Raw genomic sequence first — 19,027 nt, 5'->3', positions numbered from 1 at the left:
CTGAGGTTGGGAACATCTGCTTTTCTCTAAGAGACATTCCCAGGCCACAGAAGTTGGGTTACCCAAGCCATTTATCTGGTTATATCTTCCCCTCCAAACAATGGTCTCTTCATATGATTTCCAACCATTTCCCAGCTTTTACTTCCAGATGGAGAAGTCTGGTCACTCCTTCAGCCAATTCCTGGGCATTTTAGGATGGGAATTCCCACCATCTACCTAGATTCTCCTCAACCTAACCCCACCACTCTGTGGCAGTTTGTAAACAGAGAAAGGCACTTACCCACCATCACCTGAATCTCAAGCCCGTTCCTCGGCAAGGCAGTGTGGGGGAAAAAGAAGAGTGGGGATGGAGGGACTTGAGAAATGTTCTCAAAGGCCAGAAGGGACTCGGGGCTCAGCACCTGGGCCCTGAGAAGGGAACTGATGCAACAACCAGTCGAGCAGTGCTTGGGCCTCAGTGAGGTCCTGTGGTCTAAGGAATCACATTCAGTTTTCAATCCTATTCAGGTGGCAAGCAACTGGAAGTTCACGGTAATAGTGACCCAATACCACGAACCTCTGGCATTTTAACTGTATCATCTGATTATGTGAAACTCATACCATATGTAGACCATCTAGAATCACATCCCCAAGCAAGTATGCCCGGGGACAAGCTGCCAAACTATGCACCATGTGTGTCTCAAGTGTTTCTGTAAATACTAATCTGCTATTCCTTCATTCATTCTGTTGCCTCCTTGTGTTCCTTAACAAAAAGTGTAAAAAGATTTAGAAAAACACAAGACAGGAGAAAAAAACAGAAATATAACAAAAGGAAAACCTCTGTTAAACCTATGTTTTCATTGAGAACTTAGAAAAAGATCACCTATCTTTTCAACGTCAATAGTAAAATACCTCATTGTTTTAAAGTATCGTCATTCAGAACCATATCTCCAATGAAACAGGACAGAGGTCCTGAGTCCAGAGGGAACTAGGAACTCGACCAAAAAAAAAAAAAAACCAAGCCCGTTGCCATCGAGTCAATTCCAACTCATAGCAACACTATAGGACAGAGTAGTACCACAGCAATGGCTGTGAAGCCAAACTGCTAGGCAAGGCTGAGGTCACCCAAAGGGTCAGCATGCAATAAAGGTGTGCTGGGATTTCGTTACCTCATTATGCAAGTCCCCACTAAGTCTCCCGACCAACCACACCTGTTTCCAGTATTCTCCATTATCAGTCATCCTCCTCCTGGCTGTTCCAGGAGAAGCTGAGCTCACCTCGCCTCCCTCCCCACACCAGGGGCCACTGCTGGTTACCTGATTTTCCACCAGCATGGCGATGTCCATAAACATGTCGTGAAGCTCCTTGATGCTGCTCTCCAGCCTCACAATGTCCTTGTGCCGTCCCTCGATCTCACTGAGGGCTTGCTTGGAAATCTGGGAGTCGATGATCTGCCACAGGCCACACACAGACCATCAGCCACCCTGCCCTAAAGGCCACACCTCTGCCATGGACATCACACACACGCCTGAGAGCTTCTTGCCTCCCGCCTTCACTTGCTAACACTACGCGGAGATCCACAATGGCCTCTCTTCTCCATGATTGGGTCTTCCATCTAGCCCCCAAATCACTCACCCCGGAAGTGAAGATGGCAGGGTTTCCACTCTCCAACATTTCCTCCAGCTCCTCATCTGTCGTCTTTTTGCCGGCTTTATCAAAAAAAAAAAGTACAGTCAAATATAAGATCAAAGCACACCACTTCAAAAGTTCCTTAGAAGTTAGGAATATGATGTGGTACAATGAATTCCTTTATTTGGCCTTTGCCCTTAGTTTTTTGAAAAATAACCTAAGGGATTTCCTAAGTAATTAAGGCACATTGATTATAGCTGAGCATTTGTTGGGCCCTGGTCTGGCTAGGAAGCCTAACTGGTAACTGATAATGAGCCCGTGGACTGACTGATAAAAGCCCTGGAACATGGGGGCTCAAAGGGAGAGCTTTTCTGCAATAAGATGTGTCTGAGTGCTGACGGGAGAGACATGCTCTCCTTGGGAAAATGGCAGCTCAGATTCCAGGACCCTTCCAGACTGAGCCCATGTGCCTTTCCTGACGCTGATATCCTTTTACTCTTAAGTTGTATCCTTTACCCTAATAAACCCCATAATCGTAAGTACAGTCTGTGAGCTCTGCGAGACGTTACAGGCAAATTATCAAACCCAGCAGAGAAAGGGGGAGTGGGGAGGCTGGTGTCACAGATAATGAATAGGTAAGTGGGAAGTGGAGATGGGATTAATCTTCAGATCTTGGTCCTTATCAGAGAAGGTGATTTTACCATACAGACTATGGTCTTTATAACATTCCCCCAATAGCCTCCTAATGTTTCCTGATTTCTCGCCTAATCTAATCCATACTAACATTATCAACAATTACCCTCCTAAAGCACACATCTGACTGTATTAGCTCCCAGCTGAGAAGGTTTCCTAGCCCCGTTCACTATGCCACAGAGCCCAAGGCCCTTAGGATGATGTGCGAGGTCCTACATGAGCCCCCGCCCCCTCAATCCATCTTAACCTACACTGCTGCTCCCAAACGCAAGCTTTTCCCAGGCACTGGACAACCTGCCACTCCTCCACACACCTGCTTTGCCCTGGTGGTGTGTTTGTTCATAGTCTTCTCCCACTTGGAGCACATTCCGCCCTGCCTCCCATGTGACTAAATTCCTAAAGGGTGTGGCTTTACTCATTTCTTTATTCCTCATAGCAACTATCACTGCACCTTTTATTTCATAAATATTCTTGGCTGTCCAACAGGCAGAAAAAAGGATCTGATGGGGTGGTGCACAGAAGACCACTGATTTAACAAGTATTTCCCCTTAACATATTAGGAAATGCTAGATCCCAAAGGAGTAAAATTACTTGGACCTGATAGGCACTGTGCCAACTTTCAGCCTAAGACACATTATCCAGAATATGCCAATGCTATAGTCTGTCCTGGACTCAGGGACGAAATAATCATGCAGAAGACACACAGGGTTGTTTTCTGTTCTCCCAGATCTCACAGCTTGGGATGGACAATCACATGGCAGGAAGAGGTGGAGAAGCACCCTCCAGACTCCAATTACATACTAATTTCAAGCTGCCGCTGGATTCTCCCTTTGCTGCGTTCACGGAAGTCCACCTGAGCCTCATTGTATTTGGTCATCACCTCCACAAACTTCCGGGAGAGGACAGAGTGCTGTGGGAAAAGGTACAATGTAAGCCCACGAGATGTAAGGGAGGGGAATGTCCTTAACGGCTGTAGAACCCTTCCCCAGCCACCACATAGCCTGCCTGGTCTCTGGCAGCACTGGACTTGGAATCAAAAGACCAAGTATGAGACTCAACTTTTCAGTTTCCTGGCTTTGCTCTATTAAGAGAGTCCACTGACCTTTCAAAAGCATACTTTCTGTATTGGTTTACCTGCCCTGCTGACCTCACACAGGACTTGTAATGTCAAAGGAGATAATCTCTGATCTAGAGCCCAGCATTCACATGGACTGTGAACATTTTGCTGGCACCACCCTTGGCTTGCTTTCTACAACTGGCAGGCTCCCTTCCCACAACTGCCAGGCTCCCTTCCCACAACTGCCAGGCTCCCTTCCCACATAATACCTGCCAAAGATCCTTGAGTTCTTACCCTAACTGATCTCCCCAACTTTTCTTGCTTATAACTAGATATATTCTTTCATCAGCCTTAAGATTGTCCTAGAGGCCTAAGTTCAAATCTTCATAATATTTTTTATTCCTGGCCTACTTCTCAGCATCCAGCCCTGCTTTCTCCTTTGCAAAAATCACCAATATTCATACTTTGTCTAATCTCTTTACCACCATGCTAATTCAGACCAAAATCATTACAAAAACTGAACTAGGGACCTACCTGACTCTTGACTCTACCCAACTCTGATTTAGTTTTCAAAAGGCTGCCAGATTATCTTCCAATAATAATACAGCCTGAAGTGAATGCCTATAGGCTATTCAATCACATCCAAATTCTCTAGACTGGTATTCAAAGACCTCTAAAATGTGACACTACATTAGCTATCAAAAAAATCAACTCCCATTATCGCAAAACAATTTTTTTTCTCCTGACAGACTGTTCTCTTCATTGCCTGCCCCTCACCACTGACCACCGCTGCCACCAGCACACAGACACACCGATCCTGCTCTCATGCCTCTTAGAAAGGGGAAACTCTCCCTCTGAGCCTGTCTGTGTTGGTACTCTTGCCACATAAAAGGCCTCCACTGAGTACCCACAATACTTCCTGAGATCTTTTAATACTGAGAGCACCATGCATTTGATTATGTATCTTCTTATACTGTTCTCCTATTAGGTCTTGTGTAATAATTCCCTTACATCACTTGAATGTCATATCAATTCATTATGAGGATTGTATCTTTGATGGCTCCAAAGTACCTAGCTCCAAACTGGACACCTGATGACTTAAAATCTTTAGAGAGAGAGAAGACTTCAATTTTCTCATCTGGAAAACAGGACAGGCATACTAAATCAGCAGCTTAAGCTGTGCTCTGTGGCCCCTTAGTTCTTCAGGGGCCTCTTTAGAGAAGGGGAGTGACAGAGGGGGGCCAAATGGGCTGAACTCTAGTTCTTACTGCTGCTTCAACCTGGGCAGCTCCCCTTCACCAGTTCTTCGATTGAGTTCCAAATAAGAAATGTACTTTAAAAAAAAAAAAAAGACTCCATGGCTAAGAAAAAAAATTAAAAGAGTAGAGCAGGTCACTGTTAGATCAGGGAAAATCTTACCTGGGATTTCCGTATCCGAAGGTCTGCTGACGAACGGACCTCATCTTCTTCAATATGCTTCTCCATGCCTGGAGAGCAGAAAAGGGCTATTCCAGCAACAGATCCACCCTTCTCTTCCAAGAAACACACCATTCACTGCAAACCTCTTCTCATTCTCACACAGCCAGCCCGTGGAGATGTAACAACCAATCGGTGCAATCTCAAACGGCCAGCTCTCAGGGGGGCCTCAACCCCACCTATTACCAGCTCTTTGAACAGCACCTCAGCATGGGTCCTTGTTGCCAAGAGACTTAGGTTCAAAGCCTTATTGTGTCACTTACTAGCTGTATGACTCTGGGGGAGCCGTTTAACCTCTCTTAGTGTTCCTGTTCTCTCTTGTCTGTAAAATGGAATACAACAGTACCTCCCTCCTGGTACTGATGTCAAGACTGAATGAGAATGCACACAATTTGCTTGGCACAGTGGCAGGCACACCATCCCTGTTGTTACTGGAAGCTGCTACTAATGATTCCACCCTCTTCTCCCATGAAAACAATATTGTGATTTGCTTGGTGGGAAGAAATGGTGAACTGGGTTGAGCAATGCTGCCTTCACCCTCTGGCCAACAGCACACCTTCACCAAATGCACTAGACAAGAGTACAGACTGTAGCCCTGACACTGAGTAAACTTTCTGGGCGCCCGTGAGAATTAGATCTAGGACAGTAGATTCACTGAACTATGCTTTAAAGTAGAGGGTCTTAGGAGGCGAATGCACCTGGTCCCCCAAGCAATGTCTACAGACTGAATAACATGTTTTGCCTCTATAGATCTATTAAAATTACTGTTCAAATGTATGAAAATGCTGGGGAAATTGGGGACTGGCGAAAGAAAAGTCAAGGGATAACATTAATGGACCACATCACACAACTACACATTTTAATTCTCATCTCTTAAAGTCTCAATCCTAGACTCTTTCACCTACAGTCAAGGTTCAAGGAAAGGCAGATTTCTGGGGCTACGATAGGTCATTCAAGGAGCAGTGCCCCAACCACAAGCCCAGGTGGCAGAAGTGGTGTCACTTCCATCAAGGGAAGTGTCTGGGGGAGCCAGACCCTGGGGATTTAAGATGGGGTGGTGACTGGGTTGTTCCCTTTGTCCCCTTCTTACTCTTCAGCTTGTTCCGGACGTTGTTGGCCCTTTTCTTGATCTCAGTTGTGAGCTGCTCTAGGTCATCCTTGGTTTCTGGGTAAACAAAGGCAGGTAGAAGCCATTAGAAAAGGGAGGACTAAATGCTATGTGTACTACAGCAATCAAGAGGAACTTTCTCTGGCACCCATACCCGAGAGCAGTGTTTCTTAGCTGTGCTCCCCAGACATCAGTCATCAGAATCACACATGGAGTTTATTTTGCAAAGGCATTTTCCAGGTCCCCCACCTCCAACCTAGAGAATAAAAACATCCAAGGCTGGAGCCCTAGAAGCTACCTTTTTAACAAGCCCTGCCGAGTAATTCTCCAGCACACAAAAGTTTGAGGACCTTGCATTTAGAGGAAATAATCTGGTCTATCATGAGGCCTTTAGCTCAGAAGGGAGGGAAGGGTTCGGTGGAACTTCTGGGGAAAAGAGATTCTCATCAAGACTCATCAAGCTAAGCCCAGTGGTGTCCTAGGACTTATGAGGCAAAATAAGTATTAGCTGTGGCCATTCTTTCCAAAACCCTCCCTTGGGGACCAACTACTACATTGAGCTAGAAACCAAGGGATTAGTGAGAAGACACAGAAGCTGCCTTCAAGTTGTTCAGGGCCTAGTGAGGGTTAAGAGACATAAATCAGCAATTCTAACATACAGTATGGAGTAAGGTATGGGTTCTGGTCAAGGTGCACACAGGTGGTTTTAAAGGACCTCCTAGCACAGCCTGGAGGGATCTGGAAAGGTTTCTAGAAACAAGACAGTAGGATTGAGTCTCAGAGAATGACTAAGAGTTAGCCAGGTAGAGAAGGAGACACAGAGAAGGAGTCCCAGAGAGAAGGAACAACATGTAAAAGACAGGAGGGAGTAAGAAGCATTTGGAGAACAACTGGAGTTTTTGTTTGGTTTAAGCAGAGGTAAAATGGGGGAGAATGGCAGGAGAAAAGGATGGAGAGAACGGCAAGAATGTGATCAAGACAATTCTCAAATGCTACGCTAATGTTTCAACTTTAATCTTTAGATAATGGAGTCATTGAAGAATTTAAGAAATCAAATAACAAGATCAGGATTGAAATCTGTCATAAAGGAACCTAAAATTAGCGTTAAACTCTAAGAGTGTGGAACAATTAGGGGGAAAATAATTTTTTTTTGCCTCAGTGGGGATAACAGGAGTTTAGGGATGGAAGGGATTGCTGTACTTGAACCATTCTGGAGCACCATGGGAAAAATGGGACTTGGCCTGGGTCTTGAAGGATGGTTGGGATTTGGAAAGAGGGCTGGAAAATATTTTAGGCAGGAGAAACAGATAAGCAAAGGTACAGAGGCAAGACATCATGGCGTATGTGAGAAGCAGTAAGAATCACTGCTAGTCATGACAGACACTAGCTGGGATGTAGAGGAAAATTTGTCTAAATGGTTTGAATGAGACCATGAAGAGAAGAGCTGACTTGGGGCTGGGCAGTGTGAGCTCAGATAGAGTAAAGGAGATAGGAGATGACATGACGTGTACATTAGCGTAATATAACATGTACACTCGCCTGCTGCTCACAGAGGGGAGGAAACAAGACTGCCTCAGCCCCAACGCAAAGCCATTGTTGGGTGGCTCGCTCTGACTAAACACTCACTTGGCTCTGGAATGGGTGCAGAGAGAATGATGCTGTAGAGTTTCTTCGCCTCCTCCACATGCTCTGAGATCTTGTCAATGTTGAGCCGAGTATCCTCAATCTACAGTCAGGAAGAGAATAACCTATGTCATCAAAGAGGAAGGATATGTCCACAAACGGAGATAAAAGCTTAAGAGAGCTCCCCACGGAAGGCCACCCAGCTTCTGGGTTTACAGTAGAGTATGATGACTAAAAAGTTTTCAACTCCCAAGAGGGTACCCTTTTCATACTTACATAAACTCATCTCAGCAGGGCAGTCACCAAAAACCCATATACGTTGCTCCCTGAGAGGGATAAATATGGCAACCTTAAATGGGAGCATTCAGGCCAGAGTCCAGAAAAGCCATGAAAATCCAGGAAGAATCATCAGCTCACTTTATCAAACAGACATTTTAACTGCTCATAGTGAGAACAGAAGACAGTGAGGGTGGAAGAGAGGAAAAAAGGAAGGAAAGAAAGTGAAAAGAGAGAGCAAACCTAGAAAGTGAAAAACAGAGATGAAAATGCAAGGAAGAGAAAGACAAAAACAGAAATAGAGAGAGAGACTGAGCAATGACCCCACCTCCAGAGAGGTTCTCTTGGGCAAATGTTCTGGTAAAAGGCGTCTTACTACCAATTCCATCAGAAAATCAGCAACCAGAAGCCCAGGCCAGTCTCTTCACATCCCAAAGATTCCTGATTATATAAGGGTATATCATTCCCAGATGGGTGCCATCAGAAGACACTACTAAATGAGGACTAAGTACAAAAAGAAAGCTCAGCTCCCTCTTCAAAGGCACCAGCAGCTCTTGGCACCATGGCTCTTGCAGAGGTGGGAGCAAAGATGTAGTAGCTGCCCACATATGAGAGACCTCACCACCTGTGACTCACCACCCATGACGTCTATCTGCCGCACATTCAGAATGAGGGACCCGTCAACACTGGAACGACTGACAATTAGAAATCTAGTACAAGACAGTATGTTGTTGTTGTTGTTGCTGTTAGCTGCTGTCAAGTTGTGGCCCACCTCACGGCAACCCCATGCACGATAGAACAAGACGCTTCCTGCTTCTGCGCTATCCCCAAGATTGGCTGTGATCTATAGAATCTTCACTGGCTGATTTTTCAGAAGCAGATCGCCAGGCCTTTCTTCTTGGTCTGTTTAGTCTGGTAGCTCTCCTGAAATCTGTTCATCATTATAGCAACACACAAGCTTCTACTGACAGATGGGTGGTGGCTGTACACGAGGTGCATTGGCCAGGAGTCAAACCTGTACCTCCCACATTGGAAGCTGAGAATTCTACTGCTGAACCACTATCCGTAAATACCATAGAGTAGGATCTTAACATCTGAGATGCAACAAAAATAGTACTCATTATAGACCCAGCTTCCAGCATCCCTTTTTTCTTCCAGGGAATGGCTCACCTGTATTAAAAAACCTGATCGTAGCTCTCCAAATTGCACAGAAAGTAGTTGAAATGAAACGAGTTCTTCTAACACTCAAGTCAGTGTTTCTGCCACTGGAACAGGAAATTTCCCCGTCTACAAGTATATTGATTTTGATGTACCACAGTTTGAGAATACAATCACTTGCTTAAAGATGTAGAATAAAATATTAATGTATTAATATCATCAGAGTATAAATACACATTCGCGTATATACCCAAACATTTGTGAAGCATTTTATCAGTCTGCAAAACACCTTTCACAAATGTTATTTATTCCTCACAGAAATCGCGGGATGTATTAGCAGCATTATTCAGATGAGGAAACTAAAGGTTAGAGAGGTCATAGGTCACACAGCTGGTGACAGAAGCAACACCCAAACAGCCTCTTAAGACTCCAACTGGAATGCTTTCTCTCTTAGATCTAACACTTAATTTTTTCACTTCTCCACCCTGCTCCGCTTTTAGCAGTATCCCAAACTTATCCAAGTATACAAAGGGCCTGTGTTACCACTTGTGAACACTGCTTTTCTCTTGAGGTTACCACCTCAGAAACTGGCCCTTAGGTAACCCAGAAATTGCCACCTTACCCTTCCCTTCCTCTTTATTGCTCACATCGAACACTAGCTACTCTTACAACTCATCAAACGTCATTGCACCACACCATGTTTCCATTTCCTTCACAGGAAAGTCTTGCCAAAGCAATTACACTGTTTTACAAGATTAAGGAGGATAAAATGCACCAACTGTGAGGAGGAAGCTTCTTGGCTCAAGTAGATACATGAGACTATGTGGGCAACTCCTGTCTAAAGGTGAGATGAGAAGACAGAGGAGGACAGGACTTGGTGGAATGGACATGGAAAATACAGGGTGGAGAGGATAACTGTGTTGTCTTATTAGGGGGAGAGCAGCCAAGAGAACATAGCAAGGTGTGTTTAAGTTTTTGTATGAGAGACTGACTTGATTTGTAAACTTTGACTTAAAGCACAATAAATTTTTTAAAAAAAGGAAAAAATATGCACCAACCATTTTTAAATGAGTTTAACATATTTTAACAAGCTATAAGGCCTTAGATTTTTGCTTTTTTGATGGATTGGATGCCTGGAAAATCTCTTCTGGAATATTATTTCATAAATTGAAGAGCACCCTGACCTGAAGTTTGGTCAATGATAGAAAGACAGCAGAAAGGAAGACGCTAGGATAAGATTGCTGGGCCTCATGCAGAGTCACTCCAGGCATTTGGAGACTAGATAAAAATAGTAGATGGTTTATCCAGCTCCAGGGAGAATTGGACCCCACGTGCTCCATCTTCAACTGGCCTGCAGAATTACTTAAGCCCAGGGAATGTGTGGACCCTACTCCCACCCTTGTCCGCCCATTATAGCTCCTCTCTCTCCTCTGTCCTCATCAACCTCGTCTGAGGGTGATTTAGGAACTTTGATTTCACAGCAGCTTAATCGGTTCAGTAAATAATCACTGAGCCCATTTCATCATGAGGACTTCAGGATGGGCAACTGGCCAATCACAGAGCTTTCTTCTTTGAACTGGGTCTTTCTTTGTTCTTGGAAGTACTGGTCTTCTCCAAAGGTGACTTCTGGGTATTTCATGGTGGCGGGTACATGCTATTTCCTTTTGCACATCCGCCAGCTAACCAAAGAATCATGGGGTGAGGGGAACCTAGTGGGAAATCTATACACGCTGAATGGGAAAGCTCAACAGCTATTTGTGTGTTTGTCTAGGGTTTGCGGTTTTAAGAATACTAACATTACTCTGCACAATATATATGGCAGAATTAAAACCGGCTGAACATACACTTGAATCAGATACGGTACTAGGCCCTTCACAGTATTTCTGTGAGGTCACCACCACTATCTCCTTTTTATACACGAGAAGACTGAGGCTCAAAGAGGTAGAGGCCCTTACCCAAGGCCACACTGCAGAAACAGGTAAAGCCAAGGCTGGAATCCAGGCATCTGCTAGATGCCACACCCTATCGCCAGAACGAGGCAAAGGGGCAAGAACCACATATACCAGGCTCCCCTATCTTCTCTCCCAAGTCTCTGTGTATTCAGCCTGCATCAGCGTAATGTACATGCCCAGCTCACTATTTTTCGTGATTGTTTCAGTCACCCTTCACTGACATAATGTACTTTATTTCTTTGTTCTCTAACCATGCTTCGCCCTCAAGAGCTCTTTACACAATGAGTGACCCAATCTAAAAGATTTTTTTTAATCACCATGCTAATACACCCCCAATGCCTCCTTATGGTACATTATCTTTAACATATTTTTTAATAATTTGTCAGTAATGTGAGAATCCAGAGAGTACAGGGTTTAAGCAAACAAGCTTAGAGTCAAAAAGACTGGGTTCAAACTTCGGCCCCACCACTTAGTCGCTTTATGAACAAGCCACCTACCCACTCTGAGCTTGAGTTCTCTCATCTGCAATATGGGGATTATCATAATTCCTACTTCACAGAGTTTTTATGAGGATTAAATGAAATAATGCATGTCGGGTGCTTAACACAAAGTACATGCTCAATAAAGGTCAGACAATGGTAATTATAAATACAAAAACAATCAACAATTACTGTACATGCATTTTATGCCAGGTACTGGGCTGTGCCTTTACAAGCATGTCTCATTTAATCCTCAAAGCAATTCTAATATTAACAAAACTCTCTGTGGTGTCATGAGTGGCCACCCAAGGAAATCAAGGACAGAAAGTCAACCATTCTTCACACTCGGTGTCCACCTCATGGAACCAATTATAATTACTATATTATACTAATCACTATCACCTACTTAAAATGAAGGAGTTATTTTCAAGGCATGGCCTCTTCCCTCTGGACCTAATTAGCCAGTAGAATCTCATTAGACAATGGAAAGCAGAGAAAGTACTACTTTGGAGAACTGGCAGATTTCCACGGAGTAGGGTGGAGGGCTAGGCAAAAAGCTTTGTCCATTCGACCCATGAATTAGTCTCTGCCTCCCCTAAACTCCCATCTGCCCTGTATCCCTAGTTAGGCATCAAATAGTGCTTCTTTACTTATTAAAAACCATTACATGCCACCCCTTTAAGGTGACAAGAGTAATGGGGTTATCAGGGTCAAATAAATGAATTTCACAATTCATACACCTTTACTTCTCTCCCCTTCCCCCCCAAAAAATAGTATAATCCAAAATAGTCTTCCTTAATTTGTTCCGTTCTTTGCTTTAGAAAACAAACGTTAATGAGAATGGAGACAGGAATCACCTCAATGAACCAAGCAACAGAAATCAAGTCCCTAAGAAGTTTCATCAAGACTAGAAAGACTGTTCCAACTTTCCTTTTATGAATAAGAAATAAAGAATGTCAGTTATACCGATCAGTGAAAACAAATGCTCTTAGACAATAATACCAAATCAGTTAAGTGAGTCTGGGCTTTGCATCACTCAAAATTTAGTCAGGAAAACAGAAACCAATTCAGTTATTTTAGCCAAAGTACAATCCAGTTATTTTAACCAAAGTAATTTAATTGAGGAAATCGTTCACACAGTGATGGAAGGACTGAGAAGTCAAACAGAGGATGGTCAGGTACTCTGGAAATTACCAATAGCAGGCAGGAGGGACAAAGAAAGAAGGTAGAGCCACTGAAGCCTGAAGTCAAAGCCCTATTGATTGGAACTAGAGTCAAGGGTAAGTTGACCAGCAGAACCGGGGCCATAGAGCCAGGGACTATCAAGTGGAAGCCAAGGCCATGGAGGAGACATGCCTGGGGAGAACTGTGGCTTCTTCCCTCCTCGAGTCTTCTGCCAGTGCCTCCCCTTGATCAAACACACCTAAAGCCTGTTGGCAAGGCTACCTGAGAAATGTTGTTCCCTGCAATCCAGAGCACAGGAAGGACAAGGAATGGACCTGAAAGCAAATGAGCAAATGACTGACAGGGATTTCCTGTCTGCCCAACTGAAAAAAAGCGCAGAAACGTAGCATCTACCAACTGGGCTGATAGGTTCCTGTTATACAAACATTCTACTTAAAGAAAGAATTTAGAAGTATCTGACGGCACTGGGGTTTTTTTAATCTGCTAGATTTGATTTAATGCCTAGATTTCCAAGTTACATTCACTTTGATGTTCTTATCAAAAATCAAGCCTACCCACTGAATCCCTATGCCTTCAAGACTGCTCACCTCCCTAGACCTTCTGGCCAGGTAGTTGTTCCACCCTCCAGGGGTCCACAGCACTTTTCCCACATTCTGTCCACTCTCACCTCTCCCATTCCCACCTCAGAGCTCTTTACGGGCTGGGGCTGTGTCTTGTTCCTCATAGGCTACTCGATACCCATCATTGTGCCAAGCACTTGGTCGTCACTCAGCAGAAATTTGCTGAATGAATGAATACAAGTAGTTTCAGAAGACAAGCATGCTCCACACACAACTACAAAATGGTTACATGGATTTTTTTTTTTAAGTATACCCAAAAAAGAAAACTTTATAACAGCATTATCCATACAGCATTCATCCTTGTTAATATAAGTTACATGTCGCGTTACATGTTGAAAAGGGTTCTGTGAGATGGTATAATTCGAGAATAGGTAAGGGTGATGGTTGAACAATATGATGAACATAATTAATGTCACTGAACGGTACATGAGAAGATTGTTGAAATGCAAATGTTTTGTTACATATACATTTAACCCATTGCCATCAAGTGAATTCTGACTGATAGCACCTCTATAGCCAGAGGGTTTCCAAGGCTGTAATCTTTACAGAAGCAGACTGCCACATCTTTCCCTTGCAGAGCAGCTGGTGGGTCTGAACTACCAACCTTTTGGATGGCAGCCAAGCACTTTAACCACTGTGCCACCAGAGCTCCTTACATATATATTTACAATAAAAAAAAAAAGAGAGAGAGAAAGGGTTCTGTGAAAAAAATGCTAGCATAATCAAGTTAAGCCGGTTTCTTTATTACAGGACTTCTTAAACCCAAAGTTTAAGTTAATGAGCTCTTTAAATCTCGAGAAAACATTATGAAGCATTTCTCAAGATTGTTTAATCACAGAAGCCATTTGCATCCATTATGGATTGAACTGTGTCCCCCAAAAATGTGTGTCAACTTGGCTGGGCCATGATTCCCAGTATTGTGTGGTTGTCCTCCATTTTGTGATCTGATGTAATTATCCTATGTGTTGTAAATCCTAACCTCTGTGATGTTAAAGAGGCAGGATTAGATGCAGTTATATTAATGAGGCTGGATACAATCTACAGGACTAGGTTGTATCTTGGGTCAATTTCTTTTGAGATATGAGAGAGAAGCAAGCAGGGAGGAAAGGGACCTCAGTACCACCAAGCAAGAAGAGACAGGAACAGACTGCATCCTTTGGATCTGGGGTCCCTGTGCTGAGAAGCTCCTAGACCAGGGAAAGATTGATAACAAGGACCTTCTCTCAGAGCCAACAGAGAGAGAAAGGGTTCCCCTGGAGCTGGCGCCCTGAATTCAGACTTCTGACCTCCTGAACTCTGAAAATAAATTTGTTTGTTAAAGCCATCCACTTATGGTATTTCTGTTACAACAACACCGGATAACTAAGGCAGCATCTCACACTGCCTTCAGTGACAAACACTTTGACCCACCCAACATCCATTCCCCCTGCCCCTGCCCTTTCTTTCTTGTTAATGAAACTCTGATTTTGTTTGGGCAGCAATGTTCCCAGCCCCAGAGGATGAAACATGATTGGTTCTACAGTCCCTTTGCTAAATCCTTACTTTCCTGGTCTCTCTTCCAGCTAAGCATGCCCATGACATGTGACCTTGTGCTGGCCAGTGGGCCACAAGGGGAAGTCAGCTTGGAGGATTTGGGTAATCTTCCTCCCTGATAAAAAGATTTTTGGGTTTTTCTGCCTGCCCCCTTTCTTACTGTTTGAGATGCTGCTGTGAGGTCATACCTGGAGCTTGATTCTGGGTGGTTTAAAACATTGCCACAAATCCTGGAACACTCATCCCATTGAAGGTGGGGTCTATGTACTGCTTTCTTGGTTCCGGAGGGCTTATGACTACACAGTAGAAGTGATGTGCTATATGACTTCCGTAGCAGAAACATTGGCTCTTGGGACCCTGAGTCTCCATGTACCAAGTCCAACTACCTGAAGTCTGCCATGCTGTTAGAAGCTCAAGCCACATAAAGGCCAGTGTAGACACTCCAAGTGGAACTCTCTACTGAGCTTCCCTTGGAGTGACCTCAGCCCAGGCACTACACATGTGAGTAAAGAATTCTCCGTCGGATCCTAGACTTCAGCTGTTCAAGTCTTCCCAGTTGGAGGTCCCAGAAATTGCACAGCAGAGATAACCCAATCCCACTGTGCCCTGTCTGAATTCCTGATCATGCAATCTGTCAGCATAATGAAATGCTTGTTTTTTTACACCACTGACTATTGGGGTGATTTGTTACATAGCAACAGATAATCGAAAGAGACTCTGTCTCTCAATCCTAAGAGAATTCACAGAGACGCTGACCTAGAACCCTTACACCTCTGAGTCACTGTACTATCTCTAACTCTATACACTTCTTATGTGAAATAATTTACATATCTTTACTGCTCAAGCCACAGCTGGCCTAACCAAAACCAAACCCAGTACCATCAAGTCGATTCTGACTCATAGTGACCCTATAGGACAGAGTAGAACTGCCCCATAGAGTTTCCAAGGGAGCGCCTCGCAGATTCAAACTGTCAACCCTTTGGTTAGCAGCCATAGCGCTTAACCACTATGCCACCAGGGTTTCCAGTTGGCCTAAAGCACCCCTAAATGATATGCCATGCTACTGCACAGGGTTACAGAGGCAGGCCAGAGCTCTCATCTTTTTACCATGGGCTGGTGCATGGATCAACTCTCTGCTCTATTTCTCGTCTTGCCCACTCCCCACCTCCGCAAACTGCCACCATAGTGACTACTCTAAAACATACTTTGATCCGATCACTTTCTTACTGAAAACCCTCACTTTGCAATGGCGTTCACGACTGTGGTAGGCAACAGAATCATCTAAAAAAGCTTCCTAAAATGAAGAAGCCTGAGCCACTCCAGTCCCTCTGAATCAGGCATGTGCAAAAAGCCCCCAGGTGATTCTGATGTGTATGTCTGGTAAGAACCACCGAAGCCTTCCCTTACTTTCTCCCCTCCTCCAGGCCGAATTTAATGCTTCCTCCTCAGTGTCCCCATACCACCTTGTATACATTTCTATTATCAGGGAACTTTTTAAAATTTTCTATCACCCTCACTGGTGTGAAATATGGAGACACCAGAGGCCAAGGACCCTGTCAACATAGACCATTGCATGCCCAGTACCTAATAACCTGTCTGGAAGACAGTAAAGACTCAAGCATTTGGATGAACAGAGGGACAGATGAATGAATGAATACTAAACAATAAAGCCCTGATGTTTCTGCTTCCTAAGGCAGGCCTGTTTCTTCTGAAACTCTGATCCCTCTGCCAACTGAGCAAACAGAACAAGAAAAACGTAGACAACAGCAAATAATACAAAAACCTGGGGTTTATCATTTACAGGATTCTGGCTTAATCAGCCAAGGTGACCTGAAATCCCAGGGGCCCAAGTCTTCTCTCTCCAGCAGCCAAGAAGCTCAAGAAGCCACTTGAATATTACAGTGCAAAGCACCTTTTGAAAATACCCTGGTCCTGTGACTCCCTGTCTGCACCTGGCAGAGCAAGGGTCACATGCAAACGCCTCTCGAGCTATGATTCACACTCTCAGTCCTCTGCAAATAACCTAGGGTGACCTGCTGGAAGTGGGCCAAACAGTTTTACCACAAGAGTGCCTCCCCAAGAGATCTGTATTGATACAGCCTGCAGGGTGCCCTGGACGTGTTTGCCAGTCACATGGAGAAGGAAACGCCCTCGTTTCATCAAATGCCCACTAGGCAGCATGTACTTTACCTCATTTTCAAGGATCTTTCCAGACCACGTTCTATAAAATGAACTTTGTAGTCCATTTAGTCACGAAAACATTGGGGGACACAATGGAGATAAAAACTAAAATATACTGAAGTTGAATTTACTTTATACCAAGCAGTGTGCTAGCGGTGCCCTGTGCTTTCTTATCTGACATTCACAATAACGGCCAGTTGCCCCACGCGTTTCAGAGTAGAACTGCGCTTTGCTGGGTTTTCAATGGCTGATCTTTCAGAAGAAGAGCATCAGGCCTTTCTTCCGAGGTGCCTCTGGGTGGACTTAAAACCACCAGCCCTTCTGTTAGCAGCCAAGCACTTAACCACTTACGCTACCCATGGATTCCATAGTCATATCACTATTGCTATTTTTGAGGAAACTGGAGTTTAGAGTAATTGAACAACATTTCCAAGTTTCATCGCTGGTGAGGGGGCAGGGCTGAGATTTAGACCCAGGTTTGTGGGGTGCCAGAGCCTACACACTCTCTTTCCATGTACTCCTACTTGCCTCTCCCCTGCCCCCCAACTTTCATCCTCTCTGTGCTCTCAGATAAGAAGGAAAGTAACATTTTCCTTACCTCAGGCTAAGCACCTTGTGAGGGCTATCTCCTAAAGAAATCCCCAATATATCTGGGCAGTGAATATTTTTCTCCCCATTCACAGACGAACCCATTGAGACTTAGGCAGGTTATGAAATGTGCTCAAGACCACATAGTTAAGAAGTGCCAGATTTGGAATGTCATTTCCCCCTCATCATGCTGCCTCCTTCTCCACCCCAAATGTGATAGGGTATTTCTATTTTCTGAATGATAGTAACTACTGCAGAAGACCTCTTTAAAGTGTTAAAATGCAAAGATGTAACCTTGAAGACTAAGGTGTGCCTGACCCAAGCCATGGTATTTTTAAGGCAAAAGCTGGACAGTGAATGAGGAAGACCAAAGAAGAATCGATGCCTTTGAATTATGGTGTTGCTGAAGAATATTGAATATACCATGGACTGCCAGAAGAATGAACAAATCTGTCTTGGGAGAAGCACAGCCAGAATGCTGCTTAGAAGCAAGGATGTTGAGACTTCATCTCACATATTTTGGACATGTTATCAAGACGGACCAGTCCCTGAAGAAGGACATCATGCTTGGTAAAGTAGAGGGTCAGCAAAAAAGAGGAAGACCCTCAACAAGATGGACTGACACAGTGGCTGCAACAATGGGCTCAAGCACTGTAACAATTGTGAGGATGGCACAGGACTGGGCAGTGTTTTGTTCTGTTGTACATAGGGTTACTATGAGTCAGAACCAACTCGATGGCCCCTAACAACAACAAATGATAGTAAAGCACTTAAACAGAGAGAAAACAATAAGGAAGCAACCCCAGAGGCCCTGTGAAGTCCTCAAAAAGCTCTCTTCAAAAATAACTATCATCCATCTAGCGCTTTTCTGTTCAGCTAATGCTTGCACAGACATGCTCTCATACAATCCTTTCATACAGTCTTCAAAGGTAAGTATTAACATCCCCATTTTCCAGAGGAGGAAACTGAAGCCCTGACAGGTGAAACCAAACCAAACCAGTTGTCTTCCAGTCAATTCCAACTCACAGCGACTCCATGTATTACAGAGTAGAACTGTGCGCCACAGGGTTTTCATGGCTGTGACCTTTTAGAAACAGATTGCCAGGCCCATCTTCTAAGGCACCTCTGGGTGGTTTCAAACCACCAACCTCTCAGCTGGTAGCCAAGCGCTTAACCATTTGTGCCCCTCAGGGGCTCCTCAGACAAGTGAAGTAGCTTGCTATTCAGTGGTTGAGATGAGCTCAAATCCATTTCTTGGAGGTCAAATCCCACACTTTTCCAACCTCGCAAGGGAAATTGCCTCTCAGGGATCCTCTTACTGGTTTAAGAAAAGTGGTAGAACATAGTTATTGGGGAAGATTCCTTATCCTTAAAGGATCAATGCATAATTATCCATAATCTATCCAAACTATCCATAGGGAAGTTCTTTAATGTGTTAAAGAGTGTAGGGACAAGCTATAATGACTTCAAACATCTCCCTGAATCCACCC

General features: G+C 44.2%; 1 protein-coding gene across 2 annotated transcripts in view; it reads right to left on the bottom strand.

Moving 5' to 3' along the window:
- Positions 1-19,027, bottom strand: part of STX3 (syntaxin 3) — a 52,701-nt gene that overhangs the window by 9,379 nt on the left and 24,295 nt on the right. For both annotated transcript variants that reach the window (XM_049892087.1, XM_049892086.1), the window contains exons 3-8: positions 7,569-7,668; positions 5,925-5,999; positions 4,778-4,845; positions 3,103-3,211; positions 1,615-1,688; positions 1,296-1,430 (exon numbers count right to left, since the gene is read on the bottom strand). In XM_049892087.1, the coding sequence (XP_049748044.1) occupies positions 1,296-1,430; positions 1,615-1,688; positions 3,103-3,211; positions 4,778-4,845; positions 5,925-5,999; positions 7,569-7,668 (561 nt within the window). The remainder of the gene's footprint in view (positions 1-1,295; positions 1,431-1,614; positions 1,689-3,102; positions 3,212-4,777; positions 4,846-5,924; positions 6,000-7,568; positions 7,669-19,027) is intronic.

This window comes from Elephas maximus, chromosome 7 (genome assembly GCF_024166365.1).
Source record: "Elephas maximus indicus isolate mEleMax1 chromosome 7, mEleMax1 primary haplotype, whole genome shotgun sequence".
NCBI lineage: Eukaryota > Metazoa > Chordata > Mammalia > Proboscidea > Elephantidae > Elephas > Elephas maximus.
Note: the sequence above shows the minus strand (reverse complement) of the source record. Positions and strands in the feature narration are given on the sequence as shown.